Source organism: Suncus etruscus, chromosome 5, assembly GCF_024139225.1.
Source record: "Suncus etruscus isolate mSunEtr1 chromosome 5, mSunEtr1.pri.cur, whole genome shotgun sequence".
Taxonomy (NCBI): domain Eukaryota; kingdom Metazoa; phylum Chordata; class Mammalia; order Eulipotyphla; family Soricidae; genus Suncus; species Suncus etruscus.
This window is the reverse complement of record NC_064852.1, coordinates 20662194-20687203: the sequence shown is the minus strand read 5'-3', so window position 1 is coordinate 20687203 and position 25010 is coordinate 20662194. Positions and strand designations below refer to the sequence as shown.

Here is a 25010-nt window from a genome sequence, read left to right as displayed (position 1 = left end):
CCAAACTAGAGCCCAGAACAGCAGCAGTTCATGCTCAGCTCAGGCCTGCACGCTCCAGGTCCTGGGGCAGAATGCGGCCCTTCTTGCGGGCCTTGTCAAGGCGACGTGCAGTACGGGCCTCCTTCTTGCGTTGCAGGTTCTGTCGGCGGCGTTGTTGCCGCTGCTGCATGCCCTGCACCACCCGCGCTGTGCGCTTCTGCCATGCACGCTCTCGCTGTGCCCGCCGCTTCTCCTTGCGTTTTAGCGCATCCTGCAGCCGCTGCTCGTCGTCGCGGATCTTCACCCCCTCAGCCTTGTACAGCATCGTGGTCCACTGCATCCGGGCCTCCAACTCGCGCGCCTGGCCAGCGTCACGCTCCCTCAGCTCCTCTAGCCGGTCCTGCCGCGCCTGCAGCCGCTCCAGCAGCTGCCGGTAGTTCCTCCCAGTCAGTGGCGTTAGGTTCCCCTTGAGCTTGGCCCGCTTCTCCTTACGCCGCTGAGCCTTGCTAAGGGGTTCGTCAGTGCTCACCTCCACCTAGGAAGGATGGAAAGCGAGGCTCAGGGAGGCAGCCTTGCCCCCACCAGCTTTGCCTTATTATATTTTTTGTTTTGGGCCACACTTTACCATACTCAGGAGTTACTCTTGGCTCTGCACTCAGAAATCACTCCTGGCAGGCTCTGGGGGACCTTATGGGATGCCAGTGATCGAACCTGAATCAGCTCTACCCCCTTAAAAATTTTCTTTGGGTTGGGCCAGAGAGATAGCATGGAGGTAGGGCATTTGCCTTGCATGCAGAAGGATGGTGGTTCAAATCCCGGCATCCCATATGATCCACCAAGCCTGTCAGGGGTGATTTCTGTGTAGAGCCAGCAGTAACCCCTGAGCACTGCCAGGTGTGACCCCAAAACCAAAAAAAGAATTTTTTTCTTTGGGGGACCAGAGTGATGCACAGTAGCAAGGCATTTGCCTTGCACATGGCCAACATAGGACAGACCCCGGTTCGAATCTCAGCATTCCATATGATCCCCCCAGCCAGTCAGAAGAATAGCAAGGAGTAACACCTGAGCACCGTCAGATGTGACCCAAAAATAAAGAACAAGGAGCTGGAGAGATAGCATGGAGGTAGGGCATTTGCCTTGCATGCAGAAGGACAGTGGTTCAAATCCCGGCATCTCATATGGTCCGCTGAGCTAGCCAGGAGCAATTTCTGAGCATAGAGCCAGGAGTAACCCCTGAGCACTGCCGGGTGTGACCCAAAAAAACCAAACCACCCCCACCAAAAAAATAAAATAAAATAAAGAACAAAAAAAAATTTTTTTCTTTGAGAGGTGGTGGGGGCATACCCTGCACAATGATCAGGGGGTAACTTCTGACTCTGTACTCAGGAATTACTCCTGGCAGCTTCGTGTGACCCTATGGGGACCCAGAGACTGAACCCAGGTTAGCCACTTGCAAAGCCAACGCCCTCTTCACTGTGCTGTTGCTCCAGTCCCAGCCTCACCTTGTTGAAGAGCAGCTCAGAGCTTCCCTGAGCCTCCTGGCTGGGCACCTCAGAGGGTGGTGGCGGCTCGCTCTCTTTTGCGGCCACCTGTGCTGCCTTTGCCTTTTCTCTCAGTTCCTTCCGTTTCCTCTTCTTTCGGTCCCTCTCCTGCTTCCGCCGGCGTCTCTTCTCCAGAACCTCGGCAGACAGCTCCTTGTGGCCACCCTGCGAGGAGGGCACCAGGTTGGTTTGTATGGGTGCCCCTGGGATGATGGGAACCCCAAAAGGGCCTCCTGAGAAGCAGATTTCACCACCTCTTCCCAATCTCCACATCAGAAGGTGCTGTTGCCCATCACCTGTAGACAGCAGGGAAAGCCTGATAGCCTCCCTGCCCCTCCTGACAGGGAGGGGGCACCTGACCCAGACTGTCCCTGGGATGGTGACTATCCCCGAGTGCAAGAGGGAAGGTGGGTGCTGGAGAGTGGGATTAAGCCTTCATCAGAAACAGTGCCACTTCAGCCCTCGCAGCCAGCCCAAGAAGGTATTCAGGGAATGAAAGTGCTACCAACTGTGTGGCTGCAGCAAGGGTGGCTGCCCCAGTGTTGGGGTGAGGCCCTTGCAGAGAGGAAAGGGGCCCTCCCAAAGCCTAGACAAAGCAAGCCCCTTCCACTTACCTGGCCCCGGGCCTGCTGGATCTTGTCATGCAGCCGCTGCCGCAGAACATCCAGTGCAAAGATGGACTCAGGTTCTGCAAGGTCAGAGAATGTAGCGAGGGCCCCACTGAGATTCCCTGCCAGTCCCAGCATGGCTCCCGACCAGCCCTAAGGTGGTCCTTTTAGCAACCCTAGGGAGGTTCCGCTCATAGCCCCAATGCCAAGTGCGTGCCCAGACATAGCACGCAGAACTGCAGGGCAGCTCTTAGTCCTTTCCTGCCTCTGGCACCTCCAGAAACAAAGATGCTTCCTACTAGGTCTGATGCGGCCTCCCTAAATCTCTGCAAGCTGGGCCTCCCCCAGAAGGCAATTCTCAAAACACTAGTCAGAGCCTCAAAGGTACAGTGGCTCTCTCCCCACAGCACCTTCTCTGTAAGGTCTGACCACCCTGGGGAGCCTGGTTTGGTAATTGGGGTACCATCCAATTCCGGTGCAACTTACCTGCAGGGCCCTCCGTGGAGGTGGCAGCATCAGCATCATCTTCTTGGAGGGTTTCTGGGGGGTTCTGCCTCGAAAGCTGGGCCTTGGGTGGTACTGCCTTCCCCCTCCGCTCCCGGGACTTCTGTGCTTTCTTCCTCTTCCTAGAGGGGGGCCCTGTGGCTTCCGAGCCCAGAGATTTGGCACCTGAAACCACCAAGGAAAAAGGTTGCAAAAGGTAATCTGGAGGGCCTAGCAAAGTTGCAATTCTGTTTTTCTGCTTATATGGGGGCCACACCTGGTGGCTGTGTTCAGGGGTTACTTTTGTTTCATTCCGCCCTCCGGAATCACTCCTGGTAGGCTTGGGGGACCGTATGGGAATCAGGGATTGAATCTGTGCCTTCTCATGCAAGATACACGGTGCTATCGCTCCTGCCTCAAAGGTGCAATTCTGTTTTTGTTTTTGGGCCACATCTGGCGGCGTTCAGGGGTGACTCCTGGCTTTGCGCTCAGAAATCCTCCCGAGGGGCCGGAGTGGTGGTGCAAGCGGTAGGGCGTTTGCCTTGCATGCCTCTAACCTAGGACAGATTTGATCTCCCAGCGTCCCATGAAGTCCCCGAAGCCAGGAGCGATTTCTGAGCGCATAGCCAGAGTAACCCCTGAGTGTCACCGGGGGTGGCCCAATAATCCACCCAAAGAAAAGAAAGAAAAAGAAAACGCTCCTGGAAGGCTCAGGGGAGCATAGAGATGCCGGGGATCCAACCCGGGTGGGCAGCATGCAAGGCAAAGTGCCCTGCCGTTGTGCTATCACTCCGGCCCCCAAAAGTGCAATTCTGGAAGGAAACCAGACACCCTCGCGGAGCCCCAAACTTCGCGGGCAATCGGTCCCGGGGCCTGGCCGTGGAGGGTGGCTGGTTTCAAAGCCCGAGAAGGCCACGGAGGGGTGCAGCACCCCCCAGGGACCCAGCTCTCCCCGAAGAGGCGGAGAGACACCCCTAGATGTCTCCAAAATTGAATCGCGGAGAAAGGGCCGGCCTCAGACGTCAGACTTAAAGGCCCCTCGGTGTCCAAGCTTCCCGAGACCGTCTGCCTGACTCCGGGAGTCCCTGCTCAAAGGCCAGCACCAGCCGCCCTCCTGCCGTCCCGCTACCATGTGGCCCACGAGGGCCCCGGCTGATCGCGCACCTCGGGCCGCGCCTTACCCCGACGACGCTCGCGCGGCTCGGGCCCAGGCTGGGCGCAGATCCTTCGGGCCAGGCCCTGCAGGTAAGCGTCCTTGGCGCGCAGCGACGCCATCAGCCGGGGAAAGTAAGCGCGGGGACCACCGGGTGCTGCTGTCACCCAGCCTGCTCGGAGCGCCGGAAGTCCCGCCCCGGAAGCCCCACGTCCAAGGCACCTACGCCGAGCGCCGAGCTCAGCACGCACCTAGTGGTGCCCAGTACGCACTGGAGCCGCGCGTGCTCGGCGCTCTATTAGTCTGGCCTGATACCCGGAGGCGGTGGCGCGGAGCATTGTGGGATATTCAGTGTGTTCTGGTTGTCACCAGTCCATCCTGGGGCGGGGCCAGTGAGTGACCTGACTTTTGGAGACCTGCATCCCTCCCGGGCGAAGTACTGCTGCTGCCGCTGTTTGGGGGACTCCCACGTGGAGTTCTCTCTCCTGCCGGTGCCCCCATCCTTGGAGAGCTCTAAGAGGCGGCTTAAGTCGCTCGTGGCTCCCTTTAAAGCAAACTGGATTATATCCGGGCTGGTGGCAAGCGTGGCCGAGTGAGGACACGCCTTTATTTTGGGAGCCCCCCCCCCGGATGTGTTTAGGGGCTCTAAGCAGGGGAATGTCTGCATCAGCTTGCCCAGGGGGGCCTGCGAGGGGCCCAGCAGCCCCAAGGGCACCTTTGCATCGTGGTGCCCGTGAGATCTAAGCCCAGAAAAGTGAATTTTATCATTCATTGTTTTTGACCCATGGTCATGGTATTTTTGGTGGGCTTCTTTGGGGGAAGGAGTTTGGGCCACTCCTGCCAGGCTCAGGGGATCATATGGGATGGCAGGTATCCGCTGCATGCAAGGCAAATGCCCTACCCACAAGTATTCAAGTATTATCACTCCGGACCTTGATGGACTTTAGTTTTCAGAGACAAGCAACCCCACCACCACACACACAGACTCAGCTAGTTTTAAATAAACCTTCCTGCTAACTGCGAAGATTAGCTTTGTCAATAATGGTCATGACTTTATTATAGTAACTCCATTAGTCTCACCGAGGCAGGGCCACTTTCTGAAATTAGAGGAATTTCCTTAAAACCGCTGACTTGTTTCTTGTAACAAGCTCCAAGCTCCATATATAACCTTTGCCATTGTCCTGTGTTTGTGATCAGCAGTGGGAACTTTCTGGGGAGGGCACACTTGAAATTGGAACCTCTGGGCAAACTAATTTATCAAGGCCAATACAGGGACCTCCTTAAAGCTCGACACTTGGAAAATAATCCTAAATGATGGACACCAAAGATAGGGCTTTTTCTGTTAATAATGGCTAAAATAACCTCGTGATTGTAACCTTATTTCTTATATATAACACTATTTTGTTTATCTGAGAATTATGTCCACCACACTTGTGAAGAACTGTGTTTGAATTTACAGCTTTGCCTTCCCTTGCATGAAGTGCAGTTATCTTGCAGCTAATAAAGAATTCCTTCTTGACTGAAGCCTGGGACATAATGCCTATGGCTTGGGCCTTACACTCAGGTTCTGGGAAGTGCTGGCCCTATGGCCACACCAACGCTGAGGCTGCTGTTTGCAAGGAAAGTCAAGTGGCTCCTTGCTTTATCGCAGAGAAGCATTTCAGCAGATACTAGCAAAGTGATTTTATTTAAGGGTTGTAGGCACAGAGTGATGCACACAGAACACGGGGTTCTTCAGAGTGGTGGGCAGGCATAAGGGATCCCATAAAGTCAGAGGAAGGGACTGTCCACCTCAGGCTGAGGTGCAGAGGACTTCAAATTAGGGAATACCTAACCCTGCTTTTGCAAACCTGGCTTCTTTGAAGGGCTTTTTCCATCGCTGCCCAACTTAGGCTTTCAGTGCACCAAGAACCCGTCGTTAGGGTTCAGGCAGTGGGAAAGGACTGGGAATGTACAGTTCCATCTTTTCCAAATTCTTTTTTTGCTTTTTCTGTTCCCGCTGGTTTCTCCAGTTCCCAAAGGGTCTTTTTTGTTTGTTTGTTTGTTTGTTTTGTTTTGTTTTGGTCACTCCCAGTGATGCTCAGGGGTTACTCCTGGCTCTGCACTGAGAAATTGCCCCCTGGCAGGGTCAGGGGACCAAATGGGATGTCGGGATTCGAACCACCATTGGTCCTAGGTTGGCCACTTGCAAGGCAAACGCCCTATTGCTGTGTTATCTCTCTAGCCAGGGCCTTGGTTTCTACATACACCAAGTGTTCCCTGCTTTCCAGAAAGGCAATTGTAAATTTTTTGTGTTTGTTTTTTTGGGTCACACCCATAAAGTGCTCAGGGGTTACTCCTGCCTTGCACTCAAAAATCACTCCTGGCAGGCTCAGGGAACCTTATGGGATGCTGGGATTCAAACCACCATTTGTCCTAAATTGGCTGCATGCAGTGCAAATGCCCTACCACTGTGCTATCTTTCTAGTCCCAATTACAAATTTTTGTGGTGTTTTGTTTTTTTTTTTTGTGCCATACCTGGCCATGCTTAGGGCTACTCCTGAAGTACTTCTAGGACCATATGGGATGCCGGCGATTAAACCCAGGTTAGTGGAGCTGGAGAGGTGGCGCTAGAGATAAGGTGTCTGCCTTGCAAGCGCTAGCCAAGGAAGGACCCTGGTCCCAGGTGTCCCATATGGTTCCCCCAAGCCAGGGGCAATTTCTGAGCCCTTAGCCAGGAGTAACCCCTGAGTATCAAACAGGTGTGACCCGAAAAACCAAAAAAAAAAAAAAAAAACCCAGGTTAGCAACCTGCTATCCCATTTCCAGCCACAAGTCTTTTTTTTTGGGGGGGGGGGGAGGGGAGCAAACCCGGCAGTGCTCAGGGGTTACTCCTGGCTCTGCACTCAGAATTCAATCCTGGCAGGCTCAGGGTGGACCATATGGGATGCCAAGGATCTAACTCAGGTCAGTTCTGGGTAGGCCACATGCAAACACCCTGCCCACTATGCTATCACTCTGGCCCTAATAGTTCATTAACTCAGTCTTGGTGTCTATTGTGAAGAAGCTCATTGAAAAGGCTCTAGACTCCTGCAGCTTCAACCTACAATTTTAGTTCAGGTGAAGGCATCACACCTGGCAGTGCTCCAGGCTCACTCCGGTTGGATTCAGGGGCCATATGGGGTGTCAGGGATTGAGTGAATCCAGGTTGGCTGTGTGCAAGCACCCTTCCCTGCTCCCCACCGAAACACTGATGTGGCTCTCAAGATTTTGTAAATGCTGATTCTTTTTCTCGTGTGGTTTCACTTTTTTGCCTGGTTTCTAACCTGTTACCTCTTTGAGAGAGGAATGTTCCAAAACAGCCATAAATACACGCACCAAATCAAACTCGTGGTTCCACTGACTAAATGTGGCTCGCTACCCACAATCTTTCTGGTGGCTTTGAGGGAATCTCACACAGCAGCTATGCTGATGACCCAAACACATGGCTGCCTGTAGAAATGAGCTCCAGGTGCTCAGGGAGGCTATGCTGGCCCAGGCCCCCCTTTCCCCCACCAAGCAAATGTGCTAGTGCGCAAGAGGGAGCAAGTGAGAGGGAGCCAGCAGAGCGAGCAAGCAAGTAAGTGAGCAAGCGGCTTGTGGAGGAAGAGGAATCCACTGGGGCCATGGGGATGGGATGTTGGGGGGCAGCAGCCAGACGCCGCACCTCTTTTCAGGGCAAGCTGACCCCAGCAAAAGGGAGTTCATGCCCCACTGGCACCTGATGGGGATGGACCATGGATGATGGATAATGATCTGTGGGGGAGGGGACACCCTAAAGGGCTGTAGGGCTTGAGGCCTCTTCCAGTTATCTCCTGTGGCCAGGATACCACCTCCCCTGGTAGGGTGCCTGCCAGGTCTCCGGCAGTGGTCCCCACACCGACCTCAGACCCACCATGTCCCCAATTGTCCCCATGAGACCATAAAAGGGAAGCAAAGAGGGGCAGCAGACATAAAGGGTTGCTGCTTTATTCAACAAGGAGACTAAAGGGGTCTCAGCACAGAAGTTTGCCCCCCCCTCAGGCAGAGAATCTTTTCACAGACTCTGAGGGCTGGGACCCCCACCAGTACAACCTGCGGGATCCCCTTCTAGTGGGCAGGCAGGCAATTCTCCCACGAGCCTGGGGGTGTCCCTGGCTAGGCTAATGTGGCTGTTCAGGACCGCTATGACTTCTAGAAAGAGCCATAGTTGAGGTGCATGAATGTGCGGAGCTTGGGGTGGTCTAAGACCCTGGGCCTGGGGAAGGAGGCTCTGGCAGGCTGCATGGGGCAGGGGCTGTGGGTATGGGGGTGGGCAGGGGCTCCGGGGACCCCAGTGGGGCTCCTGGGTGGCCTTCAGCGGAGGCCTCGTCCAGGTGCCGCCTCCAGTAGGCTTGGCACAGTGGCAGGTCATAAGCTTCACACACGCTCGAGCTTTTCCACCACCAGAAACCCGGGGAGCAGGAGCAGGCAGAGAGGAAGCAGGATCGGGGGAAAGCAGATGGAAGCGAGTTACTGAGAGAGATTGTGGCCAATCACCCCAGCCCTCCTGTGCTGCCTCAGCCAGCCAGGAACACCCCAGCAGGAGCCTGTCACAGTGTACCCTGGGGATGTCCCTCCCAACCATCCTTCATGCCCTCCCCCCACCTGGCCAGGGGGTGTCCGGGGCCTCCTCAGTAGTCAGGACCCGTGGACAGAGGTCCTACCTGGCCCCTGGACTCAGTTTCACCATCACTAGCACAGCAGCCCCGTCCCCACCATGCTGGCAGAGTGCCCCAGAGAGCAAGCAGGGAAGGTTCCAGGAGCAGAAAGCAGGTAGGGAAGCATGGAGGGGCATCACAGGAAGAACCCTTCACCACAGCACAGTCCCAGGAGCTTTTGCAGAGAGTGGGGGAAGGGCCATCACCCATAGATTCATTGGGGTGAGCCTCGTAACTTGTCACCTGCAGCCCCTTGGACTTGAGCTTGTGGGTCCCCTCTGTGCCACTGCTGTCCACAAGTCTGGACCTTGGGGTGACCCTGGGATCAAGAATGCCCAGGTGGATCAATCCACAAAGCTCTGCATACCTGGAGTGGTTGTCAGGGACCAGAGGGAACCCCAAAACAACCCCTGCAAGGGTTCCAGGTCACAGACCCCATGAGCTCCAGAAACTTGTGTCCCAATGCGATTTCTAGTCTGTTTAGGGGGACTCTACCCCTCACACACACCCCTGTCTCAGAGATCCTCAGGGACTTCCCCCTAGTTGCTGCTTCCTGGGGTCAGGCTCTGAGCATCAGGTAGAGTCAGGACTTGAGGCCCAGCTCCCGAATTTCCCATACCCACACCTCCTTCCCTGCACATCAGCCCAGGTGAAGCGGTGTCCCTGGAACTTTAATTGTGGGCAACCGAGACCAGCAGAGCACAGCCCCTGCCCCCCAAGTTCCAATGGATGAACAGGAGGCGAATGAGCTTGGGTCCGAGGAACAGCGCCTACCCCGGGCGTGTGCAAGGCTACCGGTACCTGGATGAGTAATACTCCTCCTCTAGCTCATACAGGTCCACGGACAGCTCATCCCGCAGGCCCGTGAGCTTGCGGTCACAGTCGTCCTGCAGCGCCCTCAGTTGCTGGCTGCGCTGCTCCACTGACTCGTTCACGGACGGGAAGTCATTGAGGATAAGGAACTGTTTGAGGTCTGACACCAGCTTCATCAGGGACTCTCCGGCGCGGACCTGAGGCCAGCAGGCGCAGGTAGATGTGAGGGACGGGATTGGGGGTACGGAAGTCAGGATGGTGAGCCCAGGGATGTTTCAGACCGAGAATGGTGCCCCACAGCTCCATCCCCACCACTCCTCCACTCCATCCCCGGACTCACGATGTTGGCCGCACGCACGTGCATCTCATAGTGATCCTGCTCCCCCTGGGTGGCCCTGGACACCTGGGTCTCATCCTCGATCTGCAGATGAAACGGGGTGACCCAGTCTGCACATGCCTCAGGTACAGGAGCCTGCCTGTCATGGCTCCCTATACCTGTCTCATTCTTTTCTGAGGGGATACTCCATGCCTGCTACATGGGCTGGGGCACACCCAAAGTAGGGCCAGATGCCCCCCATTCAATGGCATGAATCACAGTCTTGGATGCCACTCCATCAGCAAAGCACAGCAGGGTTTTGGCTTTCTGGGGCTTTGCGAGTGACCCTTGTAGATAACTACTGGCCTGCAGCTGGGGGATTAATTCTCACAGAAGACTGGTGGCCGCCCCCACATGCAGCAGGACCTGCCTTGGCGGGGAAGAGTTGATGGTGAGGGGCAGCTACAGGTTGCCTGGGCGGAAATCTCGATTATTGCCCTACTGGTTACTAGAATGACCTGGAGCACACCTGTAGCGCCGAGTTCTTTGTTGTTTTGTTTTTGGACCACAGCCGGCGGTGCTCAGGGATTACTCCCGGCTCTGTGCTCAGAAATCACTTCTGGCATTACTCCTGGCATCACTTGGGGGAGACTGAACCTATGGATGTGGGGGATCAAGCCCATCCAGGTCGGCTGCAGTGCAAGGCCAAACGCCCCGCTGGGGCCCCTGAACGCTGGGTTCTTGGAGATTACAAACAAGCCCCAATTTTGGGCAGGCCCAGCTCCTATCTCGCTCAAGGATTCAGCCCTGGTATTGGGGGTGGGGCCCAGATTGCCGTCCCCTTCCCACGCCTGAGACTCTGATCCTTGGGATATCCCACCTTAGCAGTCTTGATGATCTCGGTGAAGTTGTCCAGGATGGACTTGACATCATCCTTGAGACGTTTATTGTACGACTGCAGCAACGCCTCCTTACTCTGGGGCAGGGCGCGCTGCTGGGCCATGGCACCTGTGGGGTGAACCTGGGCTGAGCCCCTAAACCACCCTCCAACGGGGACACTTCCTACCCCCTTTCCGCAGCGGCGCTGGCACCGCTCGAAGGTAAGCAATGTCGGATAAAGAGGGTCTCAGCGCCCGTACCAGCCCGGACGCTAGGGCGGGGAGACACGCTCTAGGCACTGCGCGCCGCCTCGTCCCAAGCCCAGGCCCCGCCCCGCAGGGAGGCGGTCTGTTCCTTTAAATCCCAAATCCCGCCGGGTCACCAAATCTCGCGATTTCCGAAATCGCCTACAAATTACCCAGCATCCTCTTTCCTTTCTCTTTTCCGTAGCGGCCCAAGATGGTGAGTAGTGTTGCGCTCCGATCCCTGACAGCGGCCGATTCTTATCCGTCCTCATCCGTCACGCGAGGCGGCCGCGCGACGAATCCGGCACCGCCTAGCTCTCCGGGAGCCCCGCGGGGTTCGGCCCGGGCACACGGGGCCGCGATGCGGGCGTCTCTGGTGGCTGTTGTTGGGTCCGAGGCGAGGGAAGGAGGAAGATGCGCGCGGGGTTACGGCGCCGCAGTGACAGGTCGGGGCCTGCTTTGGGCCTTGCACGCCGCGGCCCGGATTCAGCCGATGTGATGTTTTCTTGCAGCCGAAAGGAAAGAAGGCCAAGGGGAAGAAGGTGGCCCCGGCCCCTGCCGTGGTCAAGAAGCAGGAGGCCAAGAAGGTGGTGAACCCCCTGTTCGAGAAGCGGCCCAAGAATTTTGGCATCGGTGAGCGTGTGCGCCTTGCTTGGGCTCTCGGGAAAACCAACCGGGCGGTGCAGATGATGTGCACGAATATTTGCTAACCGAGCCGCAGTGACGACTCTCCAACCACCAAGATCGCTGATGCACCCGCTCCCCGCCTATCACATCACCCCCCCCTTTAGTCGCCCTTCTCACTCTGTGTCTTTGCCCCCTTTCCAGGACAGGACATCCAGCCCAAGCGGGACTTGACCCGATTCGTTAAATGGCCGCGTTATATCCGCCTGCAACGCCAGCGTGCCATCCTGTACAAGCGGCTCAAGGTGCCCCCAGCCATCAACCAGTTCACACAGGCGCTGGACCGCCAGACTGGTGCGGCCCGAGAAGGGAGGGAGGGGAGGAGATGAGTGGGGAGCCCCAGGCTGTGCCCCCTGACTCGCTTCCTTTCCATTTGCAGCCACACAGCTCCTCAAGCTGGCTCACAAGTACCGGCCCGAGACGAAGCAGGAGAAAAAGCAGCGACTGCTTGCCCGTGCTGAGAAGAAAGCAGCCGGCAAGGGTGATGTTCCCACCAAGCGGCCCCCAGTGCTGCGAGCTGGTGAGTGGCCTGTGTGGGGACCCTGCAGGCCACGAGCACCACCACCCCTATTCCCTGATTGCTTTCCCCATGAATTTTCTTTGTCCTAGGGGTGAACACTGTCACCACGCTGGTGGAGAACAAGAAGGCACAACTGGTGGTGATCGCCCACGATGTTGACCCCATTGAGGTACGTGGTGACGGGGGTTCCTGAAGTTAATTAAGACTGAGTGCTGGCTCTTGCAATGATGTGACTTTTATCCCTGAATCCAACCTTGAAGTGCAAACTAAATGAGCTTTTTAACCCTGAGCAGTGGCCACTATGCCCTTCTTTGAGCCATAGCGATGGCCCAAAACACTGTCAAGCCAGCACTGCACTCTCTTACAGCTGGTGGTCTTCCTGCCTGCCCTGTGCCGCAAGATGGGGGTGCCCTACTGCATCATCAAGGGGAAAGCCCGGCTGGGCCGCCTGGTCCACAGGAAAACCTGTACCACAGTCGCCTTCACACAGGTCAACTCGTAAGTGCTGGGGCAATAGCCAGCTCCCTAGTGTATCTTTTAAGGGGATCCAAGTGTCCAAATTTTTGCCCATGATGGTTAAAGAATTTCTTCACCTGAATAAACCATGTGGTTAAAGAGTGTTTCTGAGGCAAATGATTGCAGTGACAGGAGAAGTTTCTTGCTGTGGCAAAGAACTGAAGGGCTGGCCATGATCTGTTACCCTTTCACTAGGGAAGACAAAGGGGCGTTGGCTAAGCTGGTGGAGGCCATTAGGACCAACTACAATGACAGATATGACGAGGTAAGAGGCATGCTGACTTTGCGTAGCCATGTGGGTCTAGCACATGGTGCCCAGCTACTTATCCATACCCACTCACACTCCCAATCTTTACAGATTCGTCGACACTGGGGCGGCAACATCCTGGGTCCAAAGTCGGTGGCACGCATCGCCAAGTTGGAAAAGGCAAAGGCTAAAGAACTCGCCACCAAACTGGGCTGAGCGGGCATTGCAGCAGCTCTCATGGGCACCTGCCCGGCTGTTTGTACATAGACAATAAAGTGTCACTTCAGCCAGTATCTGTTGGTTTATTTTTTTTGTTTCTGGGTGGTTAATTAAATGAATATCGGTCCTTGATGGTGAGACCTTTCTTCCAGCCTGGAAGGGTTCAGGGTAGCAGCGAGGAAATGACCCACAAGCAGTCTGGAGTTCAACTGAGACAAAACTTTAATCTGCTTAAAGCAGGCCCTTCTTTCTGTTCCCGAGGGAACTCCTTTATTAGGAACCACAGGCCCCTCCCACGAAGGTAAGATAGCAGGAAGTTGGGAGGGGTTACGCTGGGTCACGCCTGGTAGTGCTCAGAGGGTTAGTCGTGGCAGGCACAGGGGATCAAACGGGATGCCTGGATTCAAATTACCATCTGTCTAAATGGGCTGTGTGCAAGGCAATGCTGTGCTGTCTCTGGCCTCATGGTTTGGAGTTCCTTGGTTCTGAAACAGGACTCAAGAAATGGGAGCCTTTGATCTCAAAAGTGGTGTGAGCCAGTCCCCTCTATCCTTGACTCTGCATTCTGGGGTGGGCAGGACAAATGAGCTTATCATATTCCAGGTGTCCGGCGTAGGAACTTCTGGTACCACAGGTAGGATGTAGCTGCACAGAGGCCATACCTAGGATTGGAAGGAGGGAACTATCAGGTTCTGGGGACACTCCAACGGAGTGGAGAGTGGCAGATGCAGGGGGAATAGTGAAGTCACGAACCATGTGAGGATGTACTGTAGGTGCTCATTCCTCAGGGACACTCGGGTCTGACCTCCAATGGGGCCTCCAGCCACTGTGCTCCCTGGTAGAGATGTGAACAAGGTTGAGGCTTGGCCCAAAAGCCCCAAGTCCCAGGTTCCCTGGTGGGGTGTGGGTCCACTCACGGAAATCTGCATCGATAAGGATGGGTTCTGCACCCGTGTGCTTAGCCATGGCAGCCAGGTCCCGGTAGTGCCACTGGTTCCGCTCTGGGAGGTTCTCAGGCACAAAAGGTTTCCTGGTCTCAGTCAGCCGCACAGCCCCAACCAGGTCCAGTTCCCCTTCAACCTGAGAGGGAGGGAGGGGCAGTGATTCTTGGGGAGCATCCTACTCTCCAGACTATGAGCTGGCTCTCACGTACCTGGCCCTATAAGCCAGTCTTGGGGGTTCTTCTGGGGCCTACCTGGCCCTTTAGCCGAGTCTCAGGGTTCACTTTTCTCCTGGGGACAAACCCTCTGTTGACTAGGATGGTGATTCTGGAACAACCAAATGATGTGCTTCAGGGAGGGGAAGGTTGCCAAAGCCCCAAGGAAGGTATGAGGGTGGCCCAGGAGAAACCCAAATTCCATCCATATAAGGGGCCCTGTCCATTGGACTGCTCACTTCCCCTTTTACCCCCCCCCCCAAAGCCTCAGTGGGCTTGGACTCATCTGCACCCATCTACATATACTGTGTGTCCTGGTTACCCCAGCTCTGTGCAGTGGAAGGGGGTGATGACATAAGCTCCACTCTCGGCAGAAGAAGAGAGCCTGCCCGCCTCCCGTGCTTCACGCGCCGGGTCCACCAGAGTGCGGGGCATCATGTAGAGCTCCTTAGAGTGGTCGAAGTACCCATGGACTCTCACGGGCCTGTACTCCAGGCTCTGCAGTTCCAGCGGGCTGTTTACAGAGAAGGAGGAGGCTGGCAGAATCAGGGGACATGACCACCCTGGGAGGGGTTGCAGATCCTGTTGGACCCCTCAACTGTCCCCACTGGACCAACTGACCCAAGCTCAGCTCAGATCCCAGGGATGCTTTGGGGAATATTCCAACAAGCACTTTGGCAAGAAGGTAAAGTTGAAAGTACTTTTTCAGGGCATATCTTGAAACAAGACATTGTCCCCCACACCCACAGACCAGTTCCAGGGCCAGAGTGGGTGTGGGTCCCTCTAGTACACTGGAGCCCAGGAGCCAAAGCTGTGCTGTCCAGGTGCCTGCACTTAAGCCCAAGAACACTCACTCTGCCGGCAGTGGGATGGGCTCAGCCCTGATGCGGGACTCCAGCTCTGCAATTAGCTTCAGTTTCCACTCTCGTCGTCGGACCTGCCCACACAGCTTACGTGAGGCAGAGCAGAGAGGCGGCACAGAACCGCTGGGCATTGGGCGAGGGGCATCCTTACCTGCCAGGTACCTAGACCGAAGGCGGTCACAGGGATGAGGAGCAGGAGCCACCGCAGGGCTGAGTCTTCCCCAGCCTTGGAGGCAGAAGCCTGTGCAAATGAGCTCCGGCTCCGGCAAAGTGTCCAGATCCATCCTGGAAATGAGCACTAGCGTGGGCCAGGGACCCCTGCAAGGAGAATGGGGACCACCTGCTGATCGGAGTGGGGCCAAGAGGCCGTGGATAGTTTGCGGGTGTGCCACGTAGGGAATTTAGCGGGAATAAATAGATGAACACCAGGATTCAGCTCTAGCCCCACCGCCTATTGCCCAGGGTAAAGAAACCAACAACTGGCCTTACCAACGGCCAAGATGCATAAAGGACCTTAGTGCTAGGCGCTCGCTGAGAGCCGTGGTCTTTGCAGTTTTAGACCTTCCAGCGCGCTGGGCTCTCTGTGTTAAGCAGACGGCAGAGCCGTGGCGGGAGGTCTGGGGGAGACTGCACGCAGCACCCCACTTGGGAAAGTCGCCAATGCTTGTCTTGGGGTGCAGGACGCCCACCAGCCCGCCACGGAAATCGGAGGGTGGGGTGGGCGAGCGGTGCCCGGGGCCCGTGCACGAGCGTAGTTTTATTTATTTTATAAAATCCTTATTTAAGCAACATGATTACAACCAGACTGTAGTTGGGGAACGCTGGTAGTTCTCACCTGAGTGCGGGGGTACCCCGACGACGCTTCTGACGGCTGGGACTGGGTCCTGCGGAGACCGACGTGCTGGGCTGAGCAGCTGCGGTCGGCCGGGGATCCTCCCCCCTCCCCCGAATCCCAACCCTCACCCCGAATCCCGCCCCTCCCGCTCACCGCCCGCTGCCGCCGCCCCAGGGCCAACAGCCGCAGGTCCAGGTAGCACCGTGCTCTGAACGCCGCCATCTTACTCCCGAGCACTTCCGGGACACGAAGGCGACTACTTCCTCCCGCCGCCCCAGGCCAACCAACACCGCCGTGCTCTGGGCGCCGCCATCTTGCTCGCAAGCACTTCCGGGTCACGAAGATATTACTTCCGCCTGCTGCCGGCCCACGTGGTCCCGGGTTTTTCCGGTCGTGTCTGTGCCGTCCGCGAGCTGCGGTGCAGCCATGGCTGAGTTGGCGGCCGACGTGCGCGCCCTCCTGCGCGAGCATCCGAGCCTGCGGCTTCAGCCGGACACCGGCAAGGTCAGAGCAGGCAGACAACTCCGGCCAATTCCGGGGGGTCCCCCTCATCGCTCCCGGGACCCCCCACTCTTCCCTGGGGCCCCGTGCTTCCCGTCCGCATCCGCCCGCAGGTGAGATGCGAGCTGACGGGCCACGAGCTGCCCTGCCGCCTGCCGGAGCTCCAGGTCTACACCCGCGGCAAGAAGTACCAGCGGCTGGCTGGGACCAACCCCGCTTTCGACTATGCCCAGTTCGAGCCTCACATTGTGCCTAGCACCAAGAACCCGTAAGTGGGCGAGGGGTTGAAGAGGGTGACAGGGACCGTTGTCTTTGGGGGTGACAGCTCTCATCTGCTCGTGGGAGGCGGCCAAGCCTCGGGACGCTCCCCACTCCCCAATGATCTGCTCTGTAACCGAGGTTCCCCCCAACCCGCCCCAGGCACCAACTCTTCTGCAAGCTCACCCTGCGTCACATCAATAAGTCCCCGGCCCACGTGCTGCGACACAGCCAGGGCCGCCGCTACCAGCGCGCCCTGAAAAAGTGTAAGTTGTGGGAGGAAGTCTGCAGGTGTAGCTTGACATAGGTGGACAGGAGGAGGGGTCTCTCCTGGTCTGGGAGGGTGCAGTGATAGGCACTGGCCGCCAGGGAAATGACAGGGAGCACGAGAGGACAGAGGTAAGGACAGGATGTGGGGGGGATACTGTGGATGATGGTCATGAGGCTGGGCATCTGGGTGCTGATAGATTGCAATGTTCTGCAGACTAAATATGGGGGTGGACTTTGGGAGGCGGCTCTGGAATCCCCAAATTCCTGCAAGGAGTGGGGTTTCAGAGAGGGTACTGGCCATAATAGCAAGGAGGTAAGGACCACTGAGATGGAGGGGTTTGGGGAAGCCAGGTGTGGGTACCCTGGCGGGGCAGGGGTCACTGTCAGCCACAGGGGCCTTCCTCAGGAACGCCACCTGCTGGGTCATTCTGGCCTGGGTGCCAGAGCTAGAACCTGATTCTCCAAGAAAGACTGACACAGCATCCCTGCCATGTTGTACCGTGCCCATGTCCTGTTGACACCCCTGAGCACTGCATCTAGGAGTAAGGCTGGGCCATGGTGGACAGGCCTGCGCTTCCTCCTGCAGACACTGAATGCCAGGTGAAGGGCGTGGAGTATGTGCCTGCCTGCATTCTGCAGCGTCGGCGGAAGGCAGGCCCCATGGATACTAACGGGCCACCCCAGCCCAAGGCCGCCTTCTGGGAACCAGTGTCCAGTGACGATGATGGTACTGCCCAGAGCGACAGTGGTGACAGCATGACGGACCTCTACCCACGTAAGCCACAGTGGGGCCTCACCTGCAGCTCAGATCCTGTCCCCCCACCCCCAGTGTCAGCTCTGTGCTTTGCCTCTGCAGCCAAACTGTTCACCCCAAAAGCTGGCACCGAGGATCTTGCTTCAGAGGGGGACACCAGGCTGGGAACATGCAGGGAGCTGGCACACAAACACAGGAAGGTAAGGGCTCCCCACTTTACAGACACAGTCCTTCGCCATATTCAGTGAGCATAATGTAGCCCAGCAAGTCTAAGTGGGGTCCCCTAGTCTCTCCTGGCGACCTGTGGGCCAGTGTGGGAGAAAACCCAGGTGGGAGGGGAACGGGGCACCCAGCAGAGCCTCCAGCAGTGTCCATTCATGCACAGAAGCAGCAGCAGCAGCAGCAGCAGCGGAGGAGGCGGCCGCGACAGCAGGGTTTGACAAGGACGCTCCAGGGTCAACAGGGCAAACCCAAGAACTTCGATACCTTAAAGCCAATCAGAGAACCTTGCTGAAATCTGTGCATGGCTCGTGCTCTGGCTGAGCTCCAACTGGGGGTGCCTGGTAGGCCCAGCCCATGGCAGACAAAGCCAAGAGTCACAATCGCCACCAAGCAGGAAGGTGCGTCAGGACCTGCTCCCTTCATAAAGAACTTTCCAGGAATTGTTTTGCTCAAAATCTGTCAGTCGGGGAGAGAAGCCAGCACTGTGGGTAACTGGGGACCTCTTCACTTGGGCTAAGCTCCACCCCCTGCAGGGCATAGAATTAGGAGTGTCGCCCCTTATTGGGAGATGATTGCAGATGTGGGAGGAAAGACCCTATGGAACACCCAGCCAGCCAGGCGGGGGGCAAAGGGAACTTCCCCTCCCCAGGAGCACGCCAGGAAGAACAGAGGGGCCCTGCACCCCCAAGAAGAGAGACACAGTGTAAGGCAATGTTAGAAAACTTTAAATACAGGATTCAGATCCGATCGCTAAGGCATCACAAATCGTACAAAGTAATGTGGGCTGCATTCAGCGGAACAGACGGGGTCTGAGCAAGCAGCAGCCAGGGGGTGGCACCCCAAAAGGCCAGGTGTGAGGTAACTAGTCTGAACCTCTCGCCAATCAATGCCCTGCACCCCAGGGTCTGCTGCACGGGAGCCACCGATAAGCTTCCAGGCCAGTGGGCTGAGAGCAAGACTACGGCACCCCCAGGGGTTAACCCGTGAGGCAGTGGGCACCGAGCTGGGTTCTGATATATGGCACCTTGAGCCACCCTGACTTGCTGGGTCTCATCCCTTATTCAGGCCCTCGCCCAACTACTGGTGGGGCCGCCCCAAATCATTGAATTGTTTGAGCTAAAAAAACGTAAACTTAAGGAGAGGAGGGCAAGGCAGGAGGCTACTTTGAAATGGTGCACCCCAGTTTCTGCTCCCAGGATCACTCCCCTAAACCCCCCCCAAAGAAAACTAGAACCACAGCCTGGGGAGCCAGGGCCCCAATCTGGGCAGGGAGATGCACCCCACCAGCTGCCAGCCCTCGACTGAACCATCAATTGTCAGGCCTCTGCAAATAAAGTTCTCCAAACATCTGTGCCTTTACCAGGGGAGGGGGGATGGGACCGCAGTTCACATCCGGCCCGGCTGGGGAGGCCCGTCACCACTCCTTCTTCTTCTCGTCCATGGAGACACCCCCCGGGCCCAGGGCCACCACCAGGAGCAGCCCCCCAATGACTGACATGGTCTGGAAGAAGTCGTACTTGAGGAAGTCGTGCATGGGCTTATACACAGGGATGGTCCAGAAGGCGTTGAAGTAGACATTGATGGCAAACAGCCACACTACCAGCGTCAAAGCAGCCAGCTTGGTCTTAAAGCCCACAGCCACGAGGATCATCAGTGCTGTGCCCACGATGTTCTGCAGGATCTGTGTGACATGAGAAAAAGGGGGGGAGGCCCCCCTGATATGCACAAAGGACTCTGGGAACGCAAAAGGCCCAAAAGAGAGAAAGGTCTACAGTAAGCAAGCTATTCTCCGGTAGTAAAGTACTTCTCAGGACTTTTCTGGCCCAGGTGGAGGGCCATCACCTCTTTCCCCACAGACAAACCCAAACACTAGCTAGCAGGGGTGAGGGTACTCACAGAGAAGAAACTGGCATCAAAGTGCAGGAGCGTCATGAACATCAGCACCAGCAGGACACGGCCACCCAGCTGCATGTACTGCTTTGGTGAGCTCTCGCCCATGGTAGGGACTCCTGCAAACATGCTCTTTCCCTCCGAGCGCGACTCGGCCAGGAGTAGCAGCAGCCCACCACCCAGAGCCAAGTTCCTGGAGGGGAGGGAGAATGGGGCACTTTTCAGACCTTGGGGAGTCCCTGGGAATGAGGACATCACTCATGTTGCACATGGGTGAATTGAGATCCTCATGGACCATCAGGGGAGGACCACCACACACTGGATGCATGCACATACCTCATCAGAAACTTCAAGTCCCACAAGATGCTGTAGGCGATGGTCTGTAAGGACAAAGGGGCAACTTGAGTCTCAGGTCACCACATAGGAGAGGACATCCAGGATGGCTCCCACAGTCCTGAGAATGGGATCCTGGCAGGTCAGAGGTAGGAGGTGCCTTGGCTCTGACAGGGCACCATGAGGTCACCTGTGCACAGCCACACCCATCCTGGCTGTGGCAAGAGGAAACTGGGGACGTGGCCTGTGGGCTCTCCCGTACAGACTGCACCAAACTCAAAAGCCTTGTGAGTCTTTGGGAGGGGCAAGCACTTTAGAAGGAGGGTCAGATCTGATCTGGTCTGGTCCAAGACACCACCCCACCGCGACTGGCTCCACTCACCTGTAGTGCGATGATGCCGAAGAGCCCAAAACAGGCATATTGCACAAAGTTCCTGCTCAGCACCAGGATGCAGCCAGCTGCAGGGAGAGGGGTGCGATGGCATGGCAGGGAGGGGGGGGAAGGACATCCCCAGTCCCGCCTAAATGGAACAGGTGGACCCCACACTTGGCTGTCACCTGCAACTTTCCTGCTCCCCCAGAGCCTGAGTCTTCTGGAGCTCTGGGGGGTGTTCTGCACCCCTCCAGCCCCCTGACCCCCACCCCCAGACCCCTGTATGTTGGGCACGTACTCAGCTGGCCCAGCAGGTTGAGGAAGACAAAGCAGGAGGCCAGCAGGTAGCCGCAGCCCCAGGTGGTGTCAATGTAGTCGCGCTGCTCGCCCCACTGGAACCACATGCGGATCCCATCCTCCAGGAAGGTGCTGATGAGGCACAGGCGTGCCACGTGCGGCAGGTACTGCTTGGTCACGCGCAGGAACTGCGAGCACCGCACAGTGAGTCCTCTCGGTGCACCCTGAGCATGCCACCACCCCGGGCCCTCCCCCTTGGGGAGCCTCAAGCCCACAGATGGAGCCTTGAGTGTGCCCCTGAAATGAACCCAACCTGGCCTGGATGTGAGCCCCAGGAGGCAGGGTGCATTTCTGGGCAGTGCCTCTCTGAAGGTGTGAGGGAGACACAGGGAGCTCCAAATGCTACTCAAGCTCCTGCTGAACAGGGGAACATCCCAGAGTGGCTCTCACGGTCCATGGAGCACCTGAGCCAGGTACAAATGTCACCTACGGGTGGCGCAGGCCGATAGGGCAGGAGGGAGGACACCCCAGATGCTGATAAGCAAGGAGCTCACAAGGGGGAAAGATCAGGACCCACCCACGGTGTGATGTGGCAGGACAAAGGGCAGCCGGCCTGACCCCCAGAGGCACAAACGTGTCAGGCCTCAAGGCTGACTAATCTGGTGGGGACACACATGGGGGCAGCCAGAATGGGTCTGTTTGGGGCATTCTGGGAACTCAGAGACAGGATGATTCACAACTGGGCAGGGGGGCTTGAACCTCAGGATCTGCGGCCCAAGATGAGGTGAGCAGTTGTTAAAAGACATACAGCCACAGAAGTCACAGAGGCCTGAGGATCACCACTTAAACACTTGGTCACAGGGGCCAAAGCAATAGCAATAGCACGCGTCCAACCCCAGGAGGACCCCCAACTCGATTCCTGACGTTCCATATAGTAGTCCCCGGAGCTTGCCAGGAGTGATATCTGAGCGCAGAGCCAGGAGTAAACCCTGAACACCACTGGGTGTTTTGGGGTAAAATAAGGTGCTACTCAACAACAGTGTGACCCAAAACCCTCCCCCTCAAAAAATAAACTCTTGGTCACAAAGGCAATTCCCAGCAAGCAGAGAAGGGGCATATCTGAAGAAAGACCCCACCAACAACTGGGGTCTCACCTGGGATGAGAGTGCTCGGTGACCACATACCCTACCCCAGCATGTGAAAGAAAGTTACCCTTCCTGCCTCCTGGAGGTTACATACTGGGAAACACCAGGGGCTCCAGGACCCCTCTTCACCTAGACCAGGTGTGCTGTAGAAGGCGACTACAAAGCAACATACATGCAGGCACTTCAGCCTTGTCCCCAGGCCGGTCATTTGGCATTCATGGGCACTGAAATGCTGCCTCAACTCCAAGCACCCTGTGGCCCCCCTACCCCCCTCGGAAAAGGGCAAGTCTGTGTGTTAATTGAGTGTCTGGGCAAGAGGATTAGGGAGAAGGCGAGACTCAGCCCTTTTTGGGATAATTCCTGCCTTCACCTCCACAGACAGCTTTGCAAGGCAAAAAAAGGCAAAAATTCCAGGGAGTGGCCCCTGCTCTCATCCATCTCTGCCTCAATGAGATGATGCAGGCTTGATTGGCACTCGGGATGCCTCTACCTAGGGTCCCTGCCCACAGCTGGGCCCTCAGCCGTAGCCTCCTTGTGACTGCGTGCTAGGGGTGGAGAGGGGGGCCACAGGGATTGACCAACGCCGCTCTACTCAGTAGGGGAGAAATGCAACTAGCACAACACAGCCCAGAAAGTCAGGTTAGAGTGGGGGACAGTCATGTGCCAGTGCAACCCGAGCCCTGAGTGTTGCCCAGAATTTCTGGGCCGAGTTGAGAGCACCCCCAGAAAGATGGACCTATCAGGAGAGGCTCTGACTATATCCCAGAAGAGCGTGGCTGAGGCTTGGTCCCTTCAGAATAGCCTGGGGTGTGACTGAGAAGAGTTGTCCTCAACTGTCCTCAAGTAAACAAGAGGTGACACTTGGAACCCTCTAGGAACTCCCTTCCAGGTGCTTCCCAGCCGTGACAATGCCTGTGTTGCCACCCCACCAGACCTGCCTCACTCGCCGACACCTGACCAGAGGCCCAAGCAGTTCCCGGGGGTGCTGATTCCCAGTGGCCTGTCATCGCAGAGATGCGGTGACATGAAAGGCTAATTCTGTGCCGGGGGCAGTGGCAGCCACAGCACACTCAGCACTTTCTCCAGCCCTGGCAACCTGTGGGGCACCCACTGCCCAGGACAAGGCACCCACGTTACAGATGGATAGAGAAGGGGGCAGAGGCCCACCAGACACTCGAGACCCTGCTGCTGTAGAGGATGGAGCATCGAAGCCAATATATTGGGTCCAGAGGTAGCACCGGCTGTAGCGGGCACCTGGCCCAGTGCCCAGCCAAGGCAAAGGTTGGCAATCGCCATCTGTTCTATGGGAGGACGCCAGGTCTCTGGGTCTGGCCCCAGCGGTGCCCACTGCCACTGGCTTTAGTTTTCTTGGACAAAGTGAGGAGGAATAGGCTGTGGTCTGGATCTACTCAGCAGCCTTTGAACTAGGGCACCCACCAAGCCTAGCTACTCCGGCCTCCCTAACTGGAGCTCCCCTGTCAGGGCCTGGAGGTAAATGGAACAGACCCAAGGGCACCCCAACCTGGCCACATTTTGTCTACAGGAAGGCTTGACATCACTGCAGTACCCACAATTTCCTTTCCCAAACCAGAGCCCTAACTTCAGCATTCAAGCATATGAGGGGGCCTGGCCCAAAAGCTCTCTCCAACAAGGCTGAAAGCTTGCTACCCTCCTGGCCTCGCGAGCTAAGTTTGGGCACAAGGCTAGTTCACCCGCCCACTGGGCCTTTCCATGGCACTGGGGGAACCGGGCCTAGAAGCATCCAGCCTGCGTCCTGGGCCACAAGGTGTGCAGACGCCTGCACTGTGGCCCCCCAAACCCGTCCAGGGGTCTCTGCGGGCCCCACCTGCCTTCCGGGGAACCCAAAATCTAATCCAGAGCCCAGACCCAATGGTCTGGGCAGACAAGAGTAAAGGGCAGGACGCACAGCGGATCTGTGCGCGGCCCAGAAAGATTCTTCCAAAGGAAGAATTGTGAAATCCACTTGCAGCAACAACAACACGAGGGCTGCGGGGCTCGGTCGCCGGCAGCAGGGGCGCCCGCGACCCCGAGCACCTGACTCCCAACTCCTGGAGTCTCTCGCTACTTGGGGGGACAGGAAAGTGGGTCACCCAGAAAGAACCACATCAGTGTGGCTGGGAAGGGGGGGTGGGGGCTTGACTGCCGGGTCCCGGGGACCAGACACGCTCCTTTCACTTTGACCGCGTCCCCCCAAAACTAGCTCCGGAGACAAGGGCTCTGGGAAAGGTGCCGGGAGCACTCGCTGATGAGCCCTCGAGAGGGTTGGACCAGAATGCGGGGACCCCCCTCCCCATATACACCCCTTTAGGGGGGCCCCCGCTCGACCTGCCGGGACTCGCACGCAGGCATAATAACGGGCCCCCGGGAACCCTGGACCCCCTCCGTGCCCAGCAACCCGCCACCTCTCTCCCTGCCCGGGTCCCCCCACTGGAGCCCCGCATCCCAGGCACGGTCCACACCAGCGGGGATCGCGGGTGGCGGCGGGACCCCGGGGTGGGCACTTGGGAGGGGGCGCAGCAGCAGTGAGCGGGGCGGCCCCCCCCGGGGACCCCCAACTCCCAGCCGGTGGGGGAGGGGCGGGGGTCTCCGGCCGGGTGGCTCAGTGGGAGGCGCCGCGTCCCGGGCCCGCAGGCCGCACCTGGTCGGCGAAGTCCTCGGCCGTGCCCATCAGGTCGTTCTGGCCCATGGCGGCGGCTCGGCGGCGGCGGGAGGCTCGGCTCGCTCGCTCGCTCGCTCGGCCCGTTGGCGTCGGCGCCCGCGCCCGCTGCGGCCTCTACAGGAAGTGCCCGGCCGGCCCCACGACCGAGCGCCCGTCCGTCCACGGCTCCAGCGGCTGCCACGTAGGCCCAAGCCTTAAAGGGGCCGCGCCGCCCGGCCCGCCCCGGCCGCGCCTTAAAGGGGCCGCGCCGCCGCTTCCCACCGCGCCGCCCGCCGCCGCGCGCGACAGCCGCTCCCCGACCCCGCCCTACGCGCTCGCGAGCAGGCTCCGCCCACCGCGTTGGGCCACGCCCATCCATCGCCTCCTAAACCGCTCCCACCCCACCGCGCGCTCCCGGGCCACCCGCCGCCCTCGGAGCCCCGCCCACCTCGCCCGACGTCGCCGCTTGACCCCGCCCCTCCATGACTCCGCCCCCCGCGCTCGAGCCTTTCTGCCGCCTTCAGGCCCCGCCCACCACGCCTCACGTTTTGGCC

At 57.7% G+C, this 25010-nt stretch overlaps 7 protein-coding genes and 3 non-coding genes across 11 annotated transcripts in view; 5 read left to right on the top strand and 5 right to left on the bottom strand.

Annotated features, from left to right (window-relative positions):
• The window catches only part of FAM163B (family with sequence similarity 163 member B), a 174463-nt gene that overhangs the window by 29222 nt on the left and 120231 nt on the right, over positions 1–25010 (bottom strand). The window lies entirely within an intron of this gene.
• Positions 21–3945, bottom strand: SURF6 (surfeit 6). The gene is made up of 5 exons (XM_049773697.1): positions 3793–3945; positions 2615–2797; positions 2135–2208; positions 1482–1685; positions 21–514 (listed from the first exon to the last, which is right to left on the bottom strand). The coding sequence occupies exons 1-5, from the start codon at positions 3884–3886 to the stop codon at positions 35–37; spliced, it is 1035 nt and encodes a 344-aa protein (XP_049629654.1). The 5' UTR covers positions 3887–3945; the 3' UTR covers positions 21–34.
• Positions 7736–16957, bottom strand: MED22 (mediator complex subunit 22). The gene is made up of 5 exons (XM_049773720.1): positions 16954–16957; positions 10471–10605; positions 9615–9695; positions 9263–9471; positions 7736–8195 (listed from the first exon to the last, which is right to left on the bottom strand). The coding sequence occupies exons 2-5, from the start codon at positions 10591–10593 to the stop codon at positions 8006–8008; spliced, it is 603 nt and encodes a 200-aa protein (XP_049629677.1). The 5' UTR covers positions 10594–10605; positions 16954–16957; the 3' UTR covers positions 7736–8005.
• On the top strand, positions 10592–12935 carry RPL7A (ribosomal protein L7a). Its single transcript, XM_049772821.1, has 10 exons — positions 10592–10600; positions 10670–10690; positions 10920–11111; positions 11158–11347; positions 11543–11692; positions 11778–11918; positions 12008–12087; positions 12286–12416; positions 12630–12699; positions 12793–12935. Exons 1-10 carry the CDS (start codon positions 10592–10594, stop codon positions 12895–12897), a joined length of 1089 nt encoding a protein of 362 aa, XP_049628778.1. The 3' UTR covers positions 12898–12935.
• Positions 11396–11469, top strand: LOC126009932 (small nucleolar RNA SNORD24). The gene has a single exon (XR_007496093.1). It is a non-coding gene; the product is annotated as a small nucleolar RNA SNORD24 (small nucleolar RNA).
• LOC126009916 (small nucleolar RNA SNORD36) lies at positions 12138–12212 on the top strand. Its single transcript, XR_007496080.1, has one exon. It is a non-coding gene; the product is annotated as a small nucleolar RNA SNORD36 (small nucleolar RNA).
• LOC126009917 (small nucleolar RNA SNORD36) lies at positions 12482–12551 on the top strand. Its single transcript, XR_007496081.1, has one exon. It is a non-coding gene; the product is annotated as a small nucleolar RNA SNORD36 (small nucleolar RNA).
• The window catches only part of LOC126009287 (surfeit locus protein 1), a 161258-nt gene continuing 149607 nt past the window's right edge, over positions 13360–25010 (bottom strand). The window contains exons 1-9 of one of the 2 annotated variants that reach the window (XM_049773703.1): positions 15908–16001; positions 15755–15803; positions 15071–15204; positions 14911–14993; positions 14379–14570; positions 14096–14168; positions 13818–13980; positions 13654–13735; positions 13360–13562 (exon numbers count right to left, since the gene is read on the bottom strand). In XM_049773703.1, the coding sequence (XP_049629660.1) occupies positions 13493–13562; positions 13654–13735; positions 13818–13980; positions 14096–14168; positions 14379–14570; positions 14911–14993; positions 15071–15204; positions 15755–15803; positions 15908–15976 (915 nt within the window). In that variant the 5' untranslated portion in view covers positions 15977–16001 and the 3' untranslated portion in view covers positions 13360–13492. Of the gene's footprint in view, positions 13563–13653; positions 13736–13817; positions 13981–14095; positions 14169–14378; positions 14571–14910; positions 14999–15070; positions 15205–15754; positions 15804–15907; positions 16002–25010 lie in introns of those variants that run through there. The other variant, XM_049773704.1, reaches the window with a different exon arrangement.
• On the top strand, positions 16167–18801 carry SURF2 (surfeit 2). Its single transcript, XM_049773714.1, has 6 exons — positions 16167–16258; positions 16369–16523; positions 16676–16779; positions 17370–17558; positions 17640–17737; positions 17935–18801. Exons 1-6 carry the CDS (start codon positions 16181–16183, stop codon positions 18049–18051), a joined length of 741 nt encoding a protein of 246 aa, XP_049629671.1. The 5' UTR covers positions 16167–16180; the 3' UTR covers positions 18052–18801.
• On the bottom strand, positions 18464–24644 carry SURF4 (surfeit 4). Its single transcript, XM_049773708.1, has 6 exons — positions 24457–24644; positions 20654–20840; positions 20365–20441; positions 19986–20029; positions 19656–19842; positions 18464–19440 (listed from the first exon to the last, which is right to left on the bottom strand). The coding sequence occupies exons 1-6, from the start codon at positions 24502–24504 to the stop codon at positions 19174–19176; spliced, it is 810 nt and encodes a 269-aa protein (XP_049629665.1). The 5' UTR covers positions 24505–24644; the 3' UTR covers positions 18464–19173.